The sequence below is a fragment of the Daphnia carinata genome, chromosome 10 (genome assembly GCF_022539665.2).
Source record: "Daphnia carinata strain CSIRO-1 chromosome 10, CSIRO_AGI_Dcar_HiC_V3, whole genome shotgun sequence".
NCBI lineage: Eukaryota > Metazoa > Arthropoda > Branchiopoda > Diplostraca > Daphniidae > Daphnia > Daphnia carinata.
The window spans coordinates 2,349,262-2,369,193 of NC_081340.1; the positions used below are offsets into that span (position 1 = coordinate 2,349,262).

The 19,932-nt window shown below is 45.6% G+C and overlaps 4 protein-coding genes across 6 annotated transcripts in view; 2 read left to right on the forward strand and 2 right to left on the reverse strand.

The window, feature by feature from the left end:
* LOC130702069 (titin-like) overlaps positions 1–16,768 on the reverse strand; it is an 80,355-nt gene extending 63,587 nt beyond the window's left edge. For all 3 annotated transcript variants that reach the window (XM_059497330.1, XM_059497331.1, XM_059497329.1), the window contains exon 1: positions 16,765–16,768. The gene's annotated coding sequence lies outside the window, so the exon portion shown is untranslated. The remainder of the gene's footprint in view (positions 1–16,764) is intronic.
* Positions 1,811–17,909, reverse strand: LOC130703015 (titin-like). The gene is made up of 29 exons (XM_057524644.2): positions 17,609–17,909; positions 15,662–15,784; positions 15,420–15,598; positions 14,331–14,581; positions 13,620–14,260; positions 13,426–13,554; positions 13,240–13,362; positions 12,816–13,175; positions 12,562–12,738; positions 12,284–12,500; positions 11,911–12,209; positions 11,573–11,845; positions 11,133–11,508; positions 10,932–11,071; positions 10,534–10,865; positions 10,262–10,473; positions 9,880–10,179; positions 9,622–9,791; positions 9,424–9,552; positions 9,173–9,328; positions 8,888–9,068; positions 8,606–8,787; positions 7,733–8,523; positions 6,130–7,663; positions 3,883–4,387; positions 3,198–3,812; positions 2,895–3,128; positions 2,336–2,812; positions 1,811–2,260 (listed from the first exon to the last, which is right to left on the reverse strand). The coding sequence occupies exons 1-29, from the start codon at positions 17,762–17,764 to the stop codon at positions 2,256–2,258; spliced, it is 9,267 nt and encodes a 3,088-aa protein (XP_057380627.1). The 5' UTR covers positions 17,765–17,909; the 3' UTR covers positions 1,811–2,255.
* LOC130703303 (uncharacterized) lies at positions 4,838–5,960 on the forward strand. Its single transcript, XM_057524799.2, has 2 exons — positions 4,838–4,864; positions 4,974–5,960. Exons 1-2 carry the CDS (start codon positions 4,853–4,855, stop codon positions 5,814–5,816), a joined length of 855 nt encoding a protein of 284 aa, XP_057380782.2. The 5' UTR covers positions 4,838–4,852; the 3' UTR covers positions 5,817–5,960.
* Positions 17,910–18,961: 1,052 nt separating the features above from the next.
* On the forward strand, positions 18,962–19,932 carry LOC132088368 (cuticle protein 7-like). The gene is made up of 3 exons (XM_059497121.1): positions 18,962–18,982; positions 19,091–19,543; positions 19,655–19,932. Exons 1-3 carry the CDS (start codon positions 18,971–18,973, stop codon positions 19,919–19,921), a joined length of 732 nt encoding a protein of 243 aa, XP_059353104.1. The 5' UTR covers positions 18,962–18,970; the 3' UTR covers positions 19,922–19,932.

Here is a 19,932-nt window from a genome sequence, read left to right on the forward strand (position 1 = left end):
TTCATTCTATTCTGAAAAAGACATTCTTCAATTTTTTGTGTCGTACAGCGAAACAATACGAAAAGACATTAAAAACAAAATAGCCCAGTTATTTTATATTTTTTAACGGGCTGTCAACTGGACCGTTAAAAAAAAAACTGGACAGTTTTTCTTCATGATTTGATTCGTTGACGAAAAGAAGTTTATTTTGGATAGTAGCGTTTCTGTGTGTGTGTGTGTGTGCACGCGTGGGATTGGGAGAACTCTCCAGACTCGCTCGGCTTCTCTTTTTTTTTATTTAAAAAGGTAAGAGAGAGAAAGATACAGAATAGAAGATGACGTCACTTTATATATGCATGTATGTCGTAGTCCCCGGCATCGAAATGCCTCGGGCAAATAACAACAACAACAACTGGTTATCCACCGCCTAACCTCCTCGTCTTCTTCTTGTAGCTGCTTCGTGCTAGCGTGTGTGTATAGTCTCGCTCTGTATAGGTGAATAAAGAAAGAAGAAAAAATACGAACCCCAAAATGTGTGACCATATTTGAACATGTGAACCAGACGGGAGGGAAAAAAAAACGCACACACGCGGGCAAATAACACACACACACGTATAGCTACACACACACCGGATAAAAAAAAAAAAAAAAGAGAGAGGATAGAAGGACACATATATTCCTCCCTCCCTTTCAAAAGACCATAAAAGGTAACTAGATAGACTCAAAGAAAAAAGAGAATAAATAAAAAGAGGTTACTCGTTTCTATCTTGTCTTCAAACCGCTATTGAAAACCTATGATTACTATGCGATCTGATTCGACCTGTAGATGTTGCGGCGCACAAAAAAAAGCAACAGGTAATGTCATCCAACATGTCAAAATGTTTTTCAGTTATGGCCGCTCGATCGTGAGTATGTTAAACTGTTGTTTCGCATGCAGATTGAAAAAAACATTCTTCTCGTTTTGTGACGTCAACCCATCACGTGACTTGAATGAATCAAGACGAACGAGGGTTGGAACTCACGAAATTAAGAAAGGGGGGGGGGAAACAAATTCTTTTCCATCTGAAAGGTGGAGTCTAAGTCGACGGGTTTTTTTCTCGAATCTACCAGACTTTTGACGCCCATCGTCTACGGCACGATTCATCCAGAAGAGTAACGAAACATTCCTGAGCTAAACTTAAGCGATGGCAGCGTTAATTGGTGCATCTTTAAAACAAAATAGAAATAGTTTTTTTTTTCTTTCTCCAGAGAAAAAGAAAAGAAACAAAAAGGCCATAAGGGCGAGAGCGGCGGCGCCGCCGGTCGTTGTGGAATTCCGCACATCGAGTCTCTCGACGACGTCGTTGCTCTGCTTTTTTCTTCTTCTCCTTTCCCTCTTCCAAAGCAAACAAACTAATTCTCAACTCTCTTTTTTTTTTCGCCCCTCAACATCACACACGTGTGGTAAGGCTGTTCTCTCCTGCTGGAGCTGTCACGACCGGTTACACGTTCGCTCCGCTGGCTCTGTGTGAGGGCATGATCTAAAATTAAAGCGGTTGCTCACTTAAGAGGAGACCTCATCTCGATCCCCCATCTTGCTCTGGCTATTGCAATCCGGTGATTCATCCGCCCGCGACGTCGTTGAAAATGGCGCAAAACAAGACCAATCTGTCGCAAAAACATTGGCAGCCAACCGCAGCTGCTCTCCGATGTAATAATATATCCTTTTTCCTATAAATATTATGTGTAAAAGAAAGTGAAGGAGAAAAACAAAAAAAAAAAGTACATACCTTTTTACGACTTTGTCCCGAATTTTTTTCGTATTATGCCCCCGTGTATTTCTTTTGATTCTTTTTATTTATTATGTGATATACTGCATCATCAGGTGAAGATGTATATAAATGTTTATAGTTCTATTAGAGCCCACTAGATGTCGATCCAAAGCCAAAATAAACAAGTTGAAATAAAAAGGGAGGGGAAATTTAGTTTCCAAGTAAACATCCGAATTCCAAAGAGTCCTGTTCGTGTCGATAAACAGTGTCAAGACAGAAAGATAATATCAAGCAGTTTTGCAGCAACAGCAAAAGAACAAAGGATGTTTTCCGTAGAACATAAATAATTTCATTAGTTTTTAAGAAAATCCTTAAATCTGTCCAATAAAATCGCATTGTAGTAAAGGCGGTCCAATGTGCGTTTAGGGTGATATTCGTAGAATAAAGGGCTCGATTCCACATCTTACCTGGCTTGCAAGTTCTTTTCCAACTTCTCCTCCGACCATTAAGAGGTGGGTCACTGTTCTATTCTGGTGACGAAGGTAAATAAACAGTAGTTGATGAGTAACATCAACTGTGACTCAACATATGTTTTTGAGAAATACCTGGCAGCTTTTGTGGCCCAGAAATGCTACCTCGAGGGGAGCTGGATGCCAGGGATTGCGGGCTGAGACTACGTTCAGGAGGCTGGAATTTACTATAGGTCTGTTTCCTTTCGTCATAGTAACATGAAGGTCCTTTTCCACCTTCCTGATCAGACAATTCACTGTCAGTGGGCTCCCACTTTGCAGCCTTGTATTGCGTAAATTTCTTGGGTTTAAAGTTTGGCACTTCTTTCTTCACAGGCTGCTTTGGAACCTCGGCAGCTGCAGCAGTTGGTGCAGGTGAAGGGTTGTTTGCTGGTGGTGTTGGTGTGATTGTTTGCTCGTGTAAAACTGGAAGCTCAATGGTTCCCTCTTTCCCGATACTCGTCTCAATCTTGTCCACCTTCTGGGGCTCTCCTGGCAGCACCAGACCAAACTCGTAACCAAAGTCGTACTTGAAGTAGATCAGGCCCGTGTCTGGATCAATGTGCTTCGTACCTATATCCAAAATGTACAATTAATGTTGATATTACTGGGCTGGGTGTCAAAATCACGCGCCGAAATATAACGCATTAATTACCGAACTCTGACAGTCGACTTTCTTCGTGATAGGCTTGTGGCTCGTTGCCCGTCGCTTCAATTGCTGGCTGTTGTACGACGGCGGGATTAGTTTCTACCGGCTGTTCGACTGCTGTCACCTCAGGAGGAATAACGCTAGTCGCTTTGACATCGGAAATGACTTGCTGGGCGAAATGCTGGGCTTTGGTCCGGAAGGCATCCGACATTTGGCTGAAATGCGAAGCCGCCCTTTCCTCTGCATCACATAAATGTCATTAAATAATCAATCGAAAAGTGAATGTGAATTTATGGTAGTTTAATTTACGAGCGGCAGCAGCAGTGGGTGGTGCCTCGGCATAGCAATAAACGGGTTCTTCGGCCGGCTGCAAAACCGTGCCCGGCTGGGCGGTTATTGGCGGAGCTGGCAGACGAATGGCTTTCGGTTTGACTAGTACGACAGGTCTCTCTTCAGACTTGTCAAGTGCGGATTTGATTTTAATCACATCTGTCGGGCTAATGACTGGGCGAGGCGGTCCTTGAAAACTGGGCGGTTGATCGAATACAGACGGTGGTGTAGGCGTTCGTGCTCCAGTCGTGGGTCTCTTACTGGTACTTGCGGCAGACGATGGCGGCTGGACTTTACGATAGGCCGGCTCGTACTCTGCATCGCTGCCGGCCGGCGTCCATCTAGGCCTGATTTTTGCGCCATCGTAATCGCTTTCATAATCGCTTTCTCTAGAGTATCCAGCCGGAATGAACTTGCTGGGCTTAACGATCGACAATGGCGAATGGGCTTTTCTCGGTTGAGGCGGATCGGGCACGAAAGGAAAAGGTTCCAAAGGCTGTTCTACCGGTTTCTTAATAACCGCTGGAACAACAGCTGGGGCAGGTCGGACCACATCAGCCGGATGCAATTGGACAGTTCTAGTCGTCTGTTCAACTAAACGAACAAAATGCGATTCAAACAATAAAAATTTTAAAAAATGCAGAAATTAAAAAATTTAATTTACCTGTAACAAATCGTTTACTGAAACGAGTAGACTCTTCCATCTGCATTCGCTGGACAGTCTCCGTGCCCGTGATGGACGGTTTTCTGGGAGACACTTCCGGCTGAGTAGGAGGTGTAGGCTGTTTAGGCTCTGTCTGTATCGGAGGCGAAGGCTTCTTAAATTCCGGTCGTGGAGGTCCGACATATTGCGGAGGATTGACGTCGAATTTGGACGGCGGAGACGGACACTTTTCTTGCTTCAGCTCGGCCGGTTTGTCAGTCGATAACTTGGGCAGTTGAATTTTCTTGAAGCTGGATGTGTCTTCGGTATCGCTACCTGGAGGCAGCCATCTCGGTGGAATGCGCGACCCTTCCAGATCGCTCTCGTAGTCGCTCTCCACAAACTGCCCTTGAACAAATTTGGCCGGTTTGCGGACGGGCGGTACTCCAGATTTCTTGGCATCGACTGCTGGACAAGGAGGATTCGCTTCGAAAGGGAAAGGTTCCAGTTGAGGAAAAGGTTCAAACTGTCGGAGAGAGAAAAAAATAAAGATTTTGAATGCAGATCTAATAAATTTGAATTGATTATCTTGTTTAAGATTTTTCGATTGGATGCAAAATGAAAATGATGGAGCGAAGAATGTGGTTATTCAGACAAGACAACCCGGAACTAGACGCAATGCAACAAGGTGAATGATAGGAAGGCTCTTGAACAATTTCAAGGTCGATTATGTACGCACACACGTCCAAGTGTGTTCGTATACAATTGGTGAACGCCTTAGCTCGAAGCAAGGCCGTTGACGATTCTTCACGATTCTACAATGTGCACTAATTTTGGGTGTGGTCAAGCGGGGACAACACCAACGTCCCGCCTACATTACGCTATCGAGCAACATTGGGATCTCAACAGGTGGGCGAGTATAAAAGAGTCGGACGGCAGTCTTCCAATAGCATCCTCTCCGAGCTCCTCTCTCATCTTTACGAGAACTAAAATGAAGTCCACGGTAAATAAATTTATATTCAGCATTAAATGAATGATGTTTCTTGTCTTTTATAGCCACAGTTTCCTGATTGAACTATTTTCTTCGATTCTTTCTTTTTTTCGTCAAGCAGATTGCTTGCCTTTTGGTGTTGGCTGTTGCCGCACAAGCCCAGTGGGCCAACTACGGATACGGTCTCGGTGGATTTGCTGGATATCCTGGATATGCTGGATATTACGGAGGATACTACCCCTACACTGGTGTTCGCACTGCTGCCGTCCCTGCTACCGTCCCTGCTTCCTATCCCGTCCGTGCCGCATACCCTGCTTATGGCTACCCCGCTTTCTCCGCCAGCCAGTACCACGCACAGGATGAGCTCGGTCAGGCCAGCTTCGGCTACGCTCACCCCGGACAGGCAGCCACCAACTATCGCGATGCTCTCGGCAACCAGATCGGCAGCTACGCTTACTTCAACCCCGAAGGCAAAGAGGTCCGCGTTTCATACACCGCCGATCACCGCGGCTTCCGCGTCTTGTCCAACGACCTGCCCGTCGCTCCCGTCGTCAACTTGGTAGCTCCCGTCCAGGTCGAAGACACTCCGGAAGTTGCCAAAGCTAAGGCTGAGCACGCTGCCGCTGTTACTGCCGCCAAAACCGGATACGTCCCCGCTGCCCCTGTTCTCCCAGCTCCAGTTCAGGACACCCCCGAGGTAGCTGCCGCCAAGGCGGAATTCGCCATCAAGTACGCCGAGGCTAAGGCCGCCGCTACCCCAGCTGCTCCAATCCGCGCTAAACGCCAGATCATGAGCTACGGTGCCGCTCCGTTCGCTTACAACTATGGTTACGCCGCTGCTCCTTTCGCCTACAACTTCGCTGCCCCCGCTGTCGTGGCTGCCCCAGCAGTGCCCGTTCGTGAAGCCACTTTGACCAAGACCATCTTGACCCCCGGACACGCCGTCGCTTACCGCGTCGACTAAAGCATCAAAAGTATCTCAGGCATCATTCAGACTTCAGCCTCTTTTTGTTACATTTGTTTTCTTTGCAAATCTTTTTTTTTCAACCCATCGCATTTCTGTTATTAAAAAAAAAAAATAAAATTTGATTTTAAAACAACACGAAAATCAACTACTTTGTCATCCAACGCAACGGATAACTTCAAATATTCCAGAGTTGGCTGATGAAACCAAGTACATCTAAAGACGCGTGGCTTCATGAAATAATTAAATTCGAAGGACACCCAAGTCCTTGATTGTAACAATCAGATAAACATGAGCTCCTCATTGGAAATACCTTTTTGCTGCTCTGTGGCGACTGCGACTTCAAGGCCGTCGGCCCTGACGGGATGACGGACGCAACCTTCGCAAAAACGACTTCGTCTTCGCCTTGGATTGTGACGTGTCGTGACGGTTGATCGATCACCGTGGCACCCGTCGTTGCAGTTTTCAAAATGCTTTTCTTGGTGACACTCTCAACTCGTTGGTCCGTGCATTCAATTACGGTGCTGGTCTGCTGCGTAGACGAATGTCCCGTCCAAATCGGGATGGACGGTGGCTCTTGCTCAGACGGCGGAGGTGGCCAGATTTTGGAATTGTGACTAGTGAATCGATGGCTCCATTGTTTTTCCATTTCGAGAGCTTTTGGCGACGGTTTCAAGTGACCCACTGGGCTGACTGACAACTTGGGCAAAGTCTTGGCGTCGCTTTCCACTCGTTTTGGAACCCACGATTTCTCCATGGCCAAGCCTTCGGCCGACGGCGGTTTTGGCGATTTAGTTCTGGGCCAAGTTTGTGTGCCCGGCGCGGCAATGAGCTGCTGCTGCTCTTCTTGTTTCGGTCCGATAATTTCCGGCCCAAGAGGAAGGACTTTCGGCCGCGGTGGACCTTCCATTTCAGGTGGGACTTCAAACTGGGTGGGCGGAGTCGGTTCTTTAGAAACAGCCCGGCTCGAACGTTCCCCATCCGAGGCTAATTTTGGTTGGACTTTTTTGTAACTGCTGGACATGTCGTCCGTGTCGCTGCCGGGCGGGACCCATCTCGGAGCGATTTTGGCGCCTTCTAAATCGCTTTCGTAGTCGCTTTCGCGCGATTCTCCGCGCACGAATTTGCCCGGTTTCCGCACGGAAACTGCAGACGGCTTCTTCTTCTCCGGGCGCGGCGGATCCGGTTTGAATGGAAACGGCTCCAATTCCGGGAATGGCTCGAATTTCGACAGTTCAACTGTCGGTTGACGCGGAGGCAATTCCGGCGGAGGAGTCGGGCGGATAATCCGAGGCGGAGACGATTCGGAATCCGACGGCATCGGTAACAGTCGAATACTACCTGGAACTTCGGTCGGGCTAACTATTTTGCTCGCCTCTTCCAGTAGTCGAGTTTTTTCCGCAAAATCCACCCGAGTTCCGGATGAAGAGCTTTTGGGCGTCTCGGATTTAGGTGCGTAAAGCACCTCTGGTGGCGGTTCTGGAAGTAAATCAGCAGGTTTGGCAGTCACGTCCACTTTGAGTGGCGGATGTTTTCGGCTGGATGGCTCTTCAACGACTAGAGCAGGCGATACGAACAATTCCGCCGTGCTAATGGCTTCTCCGGCTCGATTCATAGCCCTGACTGTGTAGCGTCCAGCATCCAGCTCGGACACTTTAGATAGGACGATCCAATGGCGAGTGCCTTCCACTTTAGTGGATATGCGTCCGTCATTGCTGGAGCTCAACAAACGATCGTCTCTGCTCCAAGAAACTTCTGGCGGAGGAGTTCCAGTCACTTCGACTTCCATCGTAACTCGAGAGCCCGAACGGACCGTCTGCGCTTGTAATCGTCTGCCAAACACGGGCCTGTATATTGTTTTCGATAAATTAAAATTAATCTTTCATCTTTTAATTTTTAAAAGCAAAATCTATTACGGAAATTGAGTGCGACGAACGACTACATCCGCCGTGCTGCTAGCGGTGCCGGCCGAATTCCTAGCCGTGCACGTATATCTCCCAGCATCGGATTCTTCCATTTGTTTAATGGACAAACGGACTTTCTGTCCTCCGGATGAAATATCTAATCGATCTTGCTCTTCCGACGGGACAATCTCCACCCCATTTTTGTACCATTTGACGTCCGGAATCGGATGTCCGTCCAAGATGCCCTCTAGCTGAATAGTGGAACCCGGCTCGACCATGGCACCTGTCAAAGCTGTTACGAATCTGGGAGCCACATCTTTACGCTGGATTTTCTTTGCCACCTGGACAGGGTTGGGTTTAGGCGTGGCCGATTCTGTTCCAGCGAAAAGACTCGCCCGTTGTTTCACAGACAACACGGGCTCGTCATCTCCCTCTTTCTCGATAACTTCCGTCCGCTCTGTCGCCATCTGTTGGGCGGCCTGTCCCGTCACTTGCGTGATGGATTGCTGGACTTGTCGCGTCACGGAACGATAGCTACTCTCTTGGCTACTGACAACCGTGCTGGACTGGCTAAAAACGGCCCTCCGGTTCAAAAAAGAATCGTCTTGTTTTCTTGGCTCGACGACAGCATCTGCCACACAAGTTGCTACTCCCGATTGGCTCTCCGCTACGCATTTGTAGCGACCACCGTGTTCAGGACGGGCCATATCGACGGACAAGCGATACTGGTTTTCCCCGATTTTCGTGGTTTTAAATCCGAAACTAGACGCGGTGATAGGTTGCTCATTAAAATGCCATTGGACCTGTTGGTTGGGAAAGATATCGCCGTTAATTATGAAGTCAACCAACGAGATTTGTTAATCAGTAAAAAAAAAAAGGACAGACTTGAGGCGTGGGTCGTCCGGTAATGGTACAGTCTAAGATCAATGGCCCGCCTTCATCAACTGTTACATTGCCAAAAATCTTTTTGAAAACGGGCGGTTCCGTTGTCGGATCCGGTTGCGCTGTCAAGGAGACCAAAGTTACTGATGAATTAGTCCCTTCATCGTGTCGTTTCTCTTCTATCGCTGCGTTCAGAAGATAATTTAAAATATTAAAAAACTCGCCCTACTTCATTTCGAACCAACAAAATGAAAGTAAATGGAGAGAAAGAAATAGGATGATTACGAGATACGGTTAGATGACATTGGCTGGATGCTTCGCCAGCTGAATTGACGGCCACAACTCTATAGAGTCCGGCATCTTCTTGAAAAGCTTCGCGGATAACCAAAGAGCAGCGATCGCCCTGAAAAATGAGCTGGAAATCGCTGGATTCTTTGACAGGTCGATCTTTATGATACCAGATTACCTGGAAAAATTGTAATCAATCAAACATTTGAAAAAGGAGTGGACGTGCCTTTAAAGAAAATAGTGCGCAATGGCGTTTTTTAAGGGCCGATTAGTCAGACTCACTTCGGGTTCGGGCTGGGCCACGATGACGCAATCCATTCGGACCTTGTCGCCTTCGCGGACTTTCATTCTGGTTGGCAAGCTTTGTTGGATACCTGGTTTGATAGGTTCCATGTCTGACGCAAGTTCCGAATCCGACGTTTCTGTAGGAACCCGACCCTTGTAATTTCAGAAAAATAAAAACGTGTTGTAGTACAGCTTGTTGCTTTTCTTTTTGCCAATAATCCGATAAGAACTTTTCCTTTTTTAATTACCTTGACAGCTAAATTGCATGTCGTGATGGCTTCGCCCGCTGGATTTCTCGCTACGACCGTATATGTCCCAGCATCTTTGGGAAACGCCTCGGTGATAGTCAGCAAATGTCTGTTACCTTCCACCAAAGTCTGTAGAAATTATTGCGTCAATATTTTTCTTTAAATAAAACGAAATAAAATGAAATTTAGTGAAAATACTTTGATGTCTCGAGTTTCCTTGACCGGTTTGTTGTTGTGCAACCATAGAACTGACGGTTTGGGCAGTCCGGCAGATATGACGCATTCGAGACGGACTTTTTGGCCAGTGCGAGCCATAACATTGCTACTTAAACCTGGTTTAAAAGCAGGTACCTCCGTTGGTTCCAAAGCTGCATAAAAAATCAGTTTAAAATTGACACCACTGCCAAAAATGAATTGAATAAATTTAAAAACGTTGACAACTGTCAGTTTGATTACGTTCAACGGTGAGCTGGGCTGCCGTGTCGGCGTCACCTGCCTCGTTTACGGCCCTGCATTCGAACATGGCACCGTCTTCGACAAAGACTTGCGAAAAACTTAATGTGCACAGGCCGTCGTTGAAGGTGATGTTGTAGTCACGACAATGGTCGACGCAGATGCCGTTCTTGTACCACGATATCAGCGGGACGGGAATGCCCACGACACGGCAAGAGAGCTGATGCGGCTGGCCTTCTCTGGCTGTTGAATCAATCAAAGACTCGACGAATTCCGGCGGTAGCAAGACATCCTCGGCGCATTCTAGCAAACAAGAAACAGTAGAAATCAACTATCACGAATACTTTGAACAAGAAAACGGGGAAAGTAAACAAACTCGGATTACCTTGAACTAGAAGAAAAGCAGTGGTTTCAGCGATTCCGGCTACATTACTCGCTTGGCAGGTAAAACGAGCTGAATCATCAGCGAACGTTTCGTCGATAGTCAGACAACAGGTGCCATCTCGTTCGTCAAATTTCGTTTGATAGTCGGGGTTATTGGCGATAGCCATTCCGTCTTTCAGCCACAAAATAGATGGTGTTGGTTGGCCCGTCACCCTACCACAATAAAACAATTTAAATTATCAATAGTTTAATTAAGCAATTATTAAACCCAACCTGCACATTAGTTGAACAGCTTTACTCTCTTCAACCGTAGCATCTTGAAGCAACGTGGTAAAAATCGGTTCGTCGATGGGCATTTCAACTGGTTTGGCTCGTTTCGGGGGTGTAGGAGCCCTGCCGGAGGATAGAGCAGCAGCTGACGGCCTGGGCAATTCTGGTATACTGACTGGGAGAGGTGGACGTGGCGGTGGAGAATGGGATTCCTTCATAGCCAGCGCGGCAGCTTCAGCCGCCTTACGAGCTTCTTCGGCAGCAGAGGCCGCCGCTCGAGCTGAAGCCGCTTCCGCCCTGGCTGCATCCAGCGATTCCTGGACAGCAGCTTGCGCCTGAAATTCAGCACAAAAAAGCAAAAATGGTAGTTAATAATTAAAATACTGATATTATTTATTTACTTCTGCTTGTTTGAAACGATCTTCAGCCGCTTTCAGATTCGTAGCCAATGTTGTCAGTTCTGCATTCATAACCGAGAATGAGTCCAACATGTTACGGTTTTCTTGAAGCACCGGCTGGATGCGATCAGAACTCTCGTGACCTAAAACCAATCCGTAATGATTAAAAATGAATAGATCAGGGCCATTTAATTAATTAATTACCGTAAAGTTGGATGGCCATCTGTGAAATCTTTGTTATCTTGCGTTCCAGTTGAGCTTCTTGAGGTTTGATGTATCCGTCAACCTCCTTCAATAACGTGGTCGCCTCTTCCGGCGTCTTGACTTGTGTCGATTTACGAGCAACTGTAACCAACATCTGACTACCTGACCGGAAGGATTGTTCCACTTCGTCGACTAGAGTAAAGTAATCTATGGAAAGATTAATTTGATGACGTGTTTCCCCGACTTCCCGATGGAAACTGCTCCATTTGCGATTCATCTGAGACACTTCCACTTCCAAATTGGCCCGATCGTCATCATCTTCCGCAATAATTGTCTTGGCCGTGCTGACGAACGTCTCTACCCGCACTTCCAGCAACTTAAAAAACGATTGAAAAATCATTTAAATCAGGGATTTAGAGACTGGAGAAAACGTTTGATACCTCGACTGTCTTCTCGAACTGAAAGAAGGCTTGAGACGTGACTTTAGCAGCCGCTAAAGATGATCCGTACTGTCCTCGCATAGCAGCCAATTGTTTGCTAAGGTCATCAAGCTGGACGTTGATAGTATGCAAATCATTGTTGAACTGACAGCGCTGCCTCTGAAGAGCAAGTCTATTTTCTTCACGTTGCCAACATTTTTGCCAATCGTCTTCTGCCTTTATCAAATAATACTCGACTAGATTCACATCCGGCTGGGCAATTCCAGGTGGTTCCTGCATCATTCGCTGTTGTTTAATCTCATTGCAAATTGTAATAAAACTATTGAATGACTCCTTACCTGATCTCTCAATAAACTTATGAATTGGTCTGCCTCTTGCTTCGTAATTTTAACCATTTCCGTTATGGTGTTGCGAGTTACTTGATGGTCTTTCATCGCCTGATCTACTTCGGATGTTGTATTGTGCTGATGCGATTTCCTCTCAACGACTTCAATCGTTCTTTCCACTTCAGACAAGTTTTTGAAAAGTCCATGAGCCATTTGAACTAGCGTCTTGTACTCTTTCAACCTAAACTGCATACGTTGCTGGAGAAGACAAATGTCTCCCAACATCTTCGAACGATCTTCTTGGTTCGCACCTTGTTAGAAAGTACGAATGTGCATTGATTATGGCTCGCATCAAACTAGTTTCTCTAATTAATTAAATACTTACTAGAAGAGAGCTTAGTTTGTTCGGCATCTAATTTCTTCGATTCCAGTTGACTGAGTGTTGCAATCCATTCACTCACGACATTTTTAGATTTTTCCTCAAGTAAACCGACCATTGCTGTGCAGGTTGGATGCTGGACGGCAATACCATGACTAGAATCTTCGGCCGTCGGGAGCATCGGGTAAAGACTTTGTTCTTTCTCTTCGTGAATTTCCATCACCTTGCCGAATCAATTATTTTTAATAAGAAACGGCTCAAATAAAACTTAAATCAGAAACTACCGATTGGACGATGGAAACAAAATTGTTCCATTCACGGCGCGTATGATGGATGGTAGTCACCGTTTCGATCCAGGTTTCCTGGGTATGATGGACGGTCAACTGCCGGCCTCCCAAATACTCAAGCAGACTCTCTACACAGAGGGATGCTTTTCTCACGTCCAAGTAGCGATCAGAAATCTAAGACCCCCCAAAACAAACAATTAAATACGGCAGTCAAAACAAACGAGATCGATTAATAATTGTTGGTAGGCTACTTTGAGTGCATCGGCCATAAAATTGCGACCCAATTGGCTCAGTTGCAAATATTTCTGTTGGCCGTCGAGCCAGAGTTCCTCGACTTGTCTTATAGCGGCAGAAGGATCCTCATCTACGTCGAGTTGTTGACATCTACACTCGACATCGTCCCAAGCTTCTTGAACTGCCATAGCTAGAGCGTGTAATCGGACGTATGATTGCATCAATTCCACACGGTCGGCTAAAGCTCGACAAAGCCTCTTCCACGTGTCGTGCAGCACGTCTCCTTTCATCTGAACCTCGTGAGCTTGAATTTCTTCGGCCATTTCACATAATGGATTGACTGATCTTAGTAGAGACTCGATTTCAGTGCTTTTCATCTGTTCGAATCCATTCAAAGTGATTAAATGTTTCCATAAAATGATGTTGATTAGAAACGATTACATTCAAGTCGTTGAATAATTGAATATGCATATCCAATATATCTCTGGCTTCAGGCAAAGTACCACGCATATCCGTGTGGCTTCGGAGAAATCCTTCAATAACGTCCAACAGCCATGATTGCAACTAATTAAGGGGGAAAAATATGCTGAATTATTAATATATGCGATCTGCATATTTTTGAAATACGTTTTCGTATTGCTCGATGAAACTGCGAACAGCTTGCGTAATTCGAAGACTCTCTTCTTTGTGAGCCGTGCATAGACTACCCAGCTGGATGCCTCGATTTTCAATAAGTTCCACGGTTTTCCTGATACCCTGTTTAAACAATTAAATCATTTTAGCATAAAGCAGTGGAACAAACGAATTCCGAAAATGCCCACCTCGGCGCCTGGGTGAGAACGGCCGACAATGTCCAGCAAAGAATAACCATGATGCAAAGCAGGTGCAGTGGCGTCTTCTAGAGCTCGAGACACTTGAGCGTGAAGCTGGGCAAGTTGAGCAGAACCTGGTGGGGCTTGATGAGCGGTCAGTTGCACTTCCAACTGATCCAATTTAGTCAACGCTGTTCCAGCGACTCTGAAGAAATGAATCGACTGAGCTAAAAGCTGTTCTCGTTGTTCCACCGTTTCCAGGAACTCGCTCGTCTTGTCCAGTAAAGCATACGCTTCTTTGCGTACCTGCTCGGCACCGTTAGCTCCGCCCAATTCATTACGCCAACGAGCCTGCAGTTCTTCAGCCATGTGTGTTAATTTTAACGTCTTCTCTTGAAGTTCTTTGCGTTCCGGCTGGATTTTATTGTGCTCGAATAGGAGCAGTTCAGCCGTGGCGGAAGAGTCGCCCAGTGCAGAGCTACTGTTACGTCCCAGGGCTTCTAGACGCTTCTCAGTGGCTGCCAAATCACGTCGTAAACAACAAACTTCCGACCATTGATCAAGGGTCGCACGTCGTTGCAAAAAAGTTGACTCGGAACGACGACGTCGGTCGTGCAGGGCTTCCAACCATCTCCTCACTTGATTCAGCGCTATAAATCGAGTTCAGGAAATTCACCAAATTCAAAATCACAATTAATAATTCGTTTTTAATAGACGCACCTGCATTGACAGCTGTTAAAATATGGCCTGGACGAGAATCCAACGTGCCTAGATTTTTCAAGGCAGTTAATTTTTCGATGAGCACTTCACCGTCTTGTAGTGCACGTCGAAGACTCTCCAAAGCTGATTTACGACTTTCTTCGATTCTTGTGCGTAATCTTTTAATGCTGTCCACATCGGATGGTAAAGATGACGTGCTAGCCGTTTCTCGATCTAAACTGGCCAACTTGTCAATGACATCCTCAGCGTGACTGTAAAAAAATAAACAAATACAGAACAATTACATTAGAATTTTTAAAGAAAATTCCGCTCCCAAAATAGAAAGCACTCGAGTGTTAAATGGCGTACATGAACCAAGCCGAGTTACGGACGCACAGACTCTTGTTGCTGCTCATGTTCTAGAAAAGGAGGGCGATAGAGGCGCACTTGAACACGTCAACAACTTTTCACAAAAAAAAACTAAATAGGGCGTAGGGGTAAAAAGAAATTGTTTCACATGTAAAAAGTATGCAAAAACACGCACTTAACAAAAAATGGTGCTTCTAGGCCATAGGATATCTGTTGACTGACTCATTTAAGACGTCCCGACTGCATGCAGTCTGTAATTTTTGCGACGCTAGAATAAATTCAGTTTCAAAGTCATGGGTGCTATAAATAGGAAATCCCTTCAAAACTCGAAAGAGGGCAAAGTTTTTTTTTTTCCCCAAAACAAAAAAGCTTTTGGAACGATGCCCAGACAACAAGAAAACGCGGGGGCGCTGATGTATACCTTGAACCTGCCGCTGTCTCAAACCATTTGGTTTGTAAATGTTTTTGTTTTTTTATACTTTGGGGTATGCACAACGTCATTTCTCCCATGTCTAATCCATCGTTCAAGCATTCGGAATTTTTTAAGAGATCACGATTGATAAACGGATAGAAATTGGTTGTTGGCTAAACACACAACAAGATTGCCATTTTCCTGGAAACCTCTGCCATTTCCTACAAGTTCTACATATCTTCGGCCATTTCCGGGTACAGAACATAACGATTAACCGATAGTTCATCATTTTTTTTTAGACACTAACAACTAAAAAAAAAAATCACTACCTGTGAAATGCGACGTTATATTCTAGGATGACCCTACGTTGTTCCAGGAACGAATTAAGATCTTTCCATGCCTGCCCGAGTGATTCGGCCATTGCAGCATAGACTTCGGCACGAGGTCTTTGAGTAGCAATTAGTTGATCGGCTTGTTTCAGCAGCTCCTCCACTGGACTTTGCTTGCTCTGGGGAAATTTAAATATTCTGCTTATTTCAAATGGCACAAATCATTCGTTAAAAAAACATACCTGCAACTTCTTCAAGACGTCTTGATGGGCCATTAGAAGATCGGATGACGTCACGAAACAATCGCCCATCCTTGTCATATCTGGGCTCATTTCCAGCACCTGCAGCTCCAGCCATTCTTTACTCTACCGAAATTTAAAAAAAAATGGAATAAGTTTTAAAAAAGCACTTCAGATTTTCCCCATCTGTTTTAAAGATACTGAAAAACTAAACAATGAAACACAAGCAAACACGTTCGATACAAAAACCAGAAGCAAAGGGAGACAGGAGTGCTGGGAAGAAGCTCGTTGAAGGCATTCCAACTATATGGCAATCGCTTCGTCGCGTAGACAAGAACGTTAAGACACCATCTACTCTTTCGTAAAATGTAAAAAATGTTCGTTCTTTTTATATTGCACACGCCCCTGTTTTGAAGGAAAGAAGACCAATTTTGAGCGCCCTTCCTTCGAACAGCTTTTGGGGTCTCAACCTTTCTCAAGGGATTAATAGCCTCGGTGTGTCCACGTGTCGGGGTTGTCAAATCCCAAACATTTTTTCAGCAAAAATGAATTTCCGAAACAAAATACGCTGGATGATCACGAAAGCAATTCCAAGTCAATTCCAGTGAATTTTTTTCCATTGTTTTATCGTTTCAACTGAATTTGAATGACATATCGTTCATTTTAACCTATCGATAGACAACAACATGTTCGTCCCGTGTTGCACGGTTTTGAAGATTACCAAAATTTAAAAAAAAATTGTTTTCATTTTAAACAAATTCCTTTCACCAATTTCTACCAAGAATTGAGTTTTTCGAGATTTCCCATTTACACCCAAAGCTGCTTGAAATATCTCAAAATTTGGCATTTTCCCTGAAGGGTGGACACACAATTGACGGCCATTGTGTACCAGACGACAGGATGTGTTGGATGGACGTGAGAAATAGCTGAATGTTAACGCAGCCATTCTTGTTTTGTTCTCCTTCGCCCAGCTCAATGTGCTCGAGCTATTAAAATTTACAAGTGACATTGCAGACATCTATCCTTGTTACTGGTCGATAAGGATTCGTGGGTTTGCTTCGTCGAGCGTAACGAGAATAACAAGCTAAACGCGTCAACTTGACGACTTCATCTGCTTAGCATCATTATCGCCAACATTCCTCCATTCTCTTCACTTCTGGAACGTAGGAGACTTCAAAAAAGGTTCGTAGCTTTTCTTTTCAATTTACTAAGTAATTTACGTGTTTATCTCGAAATTACCGAGTGTTTCTGCATTTCAAAAGGTTCCTGTCGACAAAACTTAAATGAAATCACGGAAAAACGAAATGATTTACTCTTGAACTTATTGTGACATAAAACCCTGACCCGTAAACGCAATTGCTTGACGGCCAATCCTTCGTAATCCACTCGACTCTGTAAGATCGATCGTTCGTCTGACATTCTAACACTTTTTTGGCAAGCTATATAAACACTTGCGTAGTTCAATGTAGAGCATGATCATCGCAATGCTATGTGGGTGGTAGACCTCAATTTCGTTTCCCATTTTTTTTTTCTATTCTTGAGTAGTAGCAATTCCTAATAACATATTCGCTGGATTGCATTTTCGATGCGTATTGTTAGTATAAATACTGGGAAGGAAAGCCCTGCTTTTTGTTTAAAAGAGCAAGACTTGCGTGCTGGCCGTTTCCGTTCGCGCCTGTGTTTTGCCCTCTTGTTTTTCAAGTTTATTTGTTTCTATTTCGGTACGGGTCGGCTATTCGCTTTTCGAGGGGCACAAACCAGCCCCCTAGCTGAAGAGACTCGGGAGTTATGCGGTATCAAACAGAGCGAAATTGACTTTCACAGCCTCCACTTGATAATGGGTAAAGTACTTAACTTAAAAAAATATGATTTAAAAACTGCATCGGCCAACATTTGGCCAAATTTATGCAACATATCAATCAAGGGCAAGGTGATGAATGAGAATGTCACCTGAAGGAGAGCGACAACGATACGAGTGGCGCCACTTTGAACGGCGATGGTCGAAATGGTCGTCGTTGCCGGCGTCTGAGATGACAGGACGGGACCGGATGACCTCTGCTGCCGCTGCAGCGAATGCGCTAAAGGCGGGATGTCCGCTTCGGCCATGTTCAAATACGTTTTTCTCCTTCACAGTTCGTTATATGAGTTGCACGGCTGATTAGGAATTATCCGCAAAAAAAAAAAATATGGAACGAACCACACCCAGCGTGATATTTCCGTCTTGGGTACTCACGCGCGCCAAGAGGAGGGAGGCGAAGGGTAAGGAGGAGGCCAAAATTTTTTAGAGAAAGAACAAACAACAAAAGACTCGTCTCCCCGCGTCCAGACTCCGTGCCAGTCGGGGAGGAACTGGTCGCTCTCGTCCCCTGGCGTCGCTGTGCGCGACCGCAGAAACCTAAGGTTCTATTTATAGAGAAGCCGCCTAGCATAAGAAACGTGTAGGCGCGTACAACAAACTATTCCCATTCTTGATTTCCATCACCTTTTTTTTTTTTTTTTTCTTTTAGGAGGTTAAGGTTTTTCTAGGCGTCTTTTGACTGGCCGCTTGTTGTGCTGTCACGTTGGATTAGTTGCTCCAACAGAAGAGAAACAAGGCAGGCCTATGTCGGCTGGAAGGGAATAGATCAGAAATGTTTGGGTCTTCAGAAATAGTAAACAAACCGGAAAGGGATTCACGCGTCGACGTTTACATTTTAAAATTAAATTTCAAAAATATCTAGTTGTTGTGCAGGTAAGTAGACAATAATGCGGTCGGCTGTCGGTGCCACTCGTTCCTGATTAAGTCATAAAACTGGAAGGTAGTCAGTTTTGGATCGAAACAAATTATAAGAATGAACTTGTTATTCGTGCGATTGTTTTAACAAAGAAAGACCTTCAAGCTTTTCAAGTGTCATTCCTTCGTTTATTGCAATTGATATTAATGATTAATACAAGAAGAGTTTAATCTAATCCCGAACAATACATAGTATTTTCATGAGTCAAAAAGAAAGCAATATGTTTGCAATTATGGACATAATTTAACGGATAGTGCAGATATTGGGTTTCAAGGAAGTGCGAAAAAAGGGAATACATAACAGCGTTAGCCAAACACATTGGCCCGTAGCAAGGCCGTTGACGAATCTTCGCAACGCCCTGATCTTCTATTGTTTAGGGTGTGGTCGCAAATGTGTCATTCAAGTACACATTTACCCTTCTTGTTACTGTTACTATCCCAATCTCTTCCTTTAACATTTGGACGGGTATAAAAGGGGCAAGTCACAGTCACATGATATCCTCTGTCACGAGCTCCTCTGCCACCTTACGAGAACTAAAATGAAGTCCGCGGTAAATAAATTTATATTCAGCATTAATTGAATGATCTTTTTTGTCTTTTATAGCCACAGTTTCCTGATTGAACTATTTTCTTCAATTCTTTCTTTTTTACGTTTGCAGATTGCTTGCCTTTTGGTGTTGGCTGTTGCCGCACAAGCCCAGTGGGCCAACTACGGATACGGTCTCGGTGGATATGGTGGATATTACGGCGGATACTACCCGTTCACGGGTGTTCGCACTGCTGCCGTCCCTGCTACCGTCCCTGCTTCCTATCCCGTCCGTGCCGCATACCTGGCTTACGGCTACCCATCTTACTCGGCCAGCCAGTACCACTCTCAAGATGAGCTCGGTCAGGCCAGCTTCGGCTATGCTCACCCCGGACAGGCCGCCACTAACCTCCGCGATGCTTTCGGCAACCAGATCGGCTCTTACGCTTACATCAACCCGGAGGGCAAGGAAGTCCGTGTTTCTTACACCGCCGACTCTCGTGGCTTCCGCGTCCTCTCTAACGACCTACCCGTTGCCCCAGTTGCCAACTTGGTAGCCCCCGTTCAGGTCCAGGACACTCCCGAAGTTGTTCAGGCTAAGGCTGAGCACGCTGCCGCTGTTACTGCCGCCAAGTCCGGATACGTTCCAGCTGCCCCCGTTGCTGTTCTCCCAGCTCCAGTTCAGGACACCCCCGAGGTAGCTGCCGCCAAGGCGGAATTCGCCATCAAGTACGCTGAGGCTAAGGCCGCCGCTACCCCAGCTGCTCCAATCCGCGCTAAACGCCAGATCATGAGCTACGGTGCCGCTCCGTTCGCTTACAACTACGGTTACGCCGCTGCCCCCTTCGCTTACAACTTCGCTGCTCCCGCTGCCGTGGCTGCTCCAGCTGTGCCCGTTCGTGAGGCCACTCTGACCAAGACTATCCTAACTCCCGGACACGCTGTTGCTTACCGCGTCGACTAAAGTCATTCCCA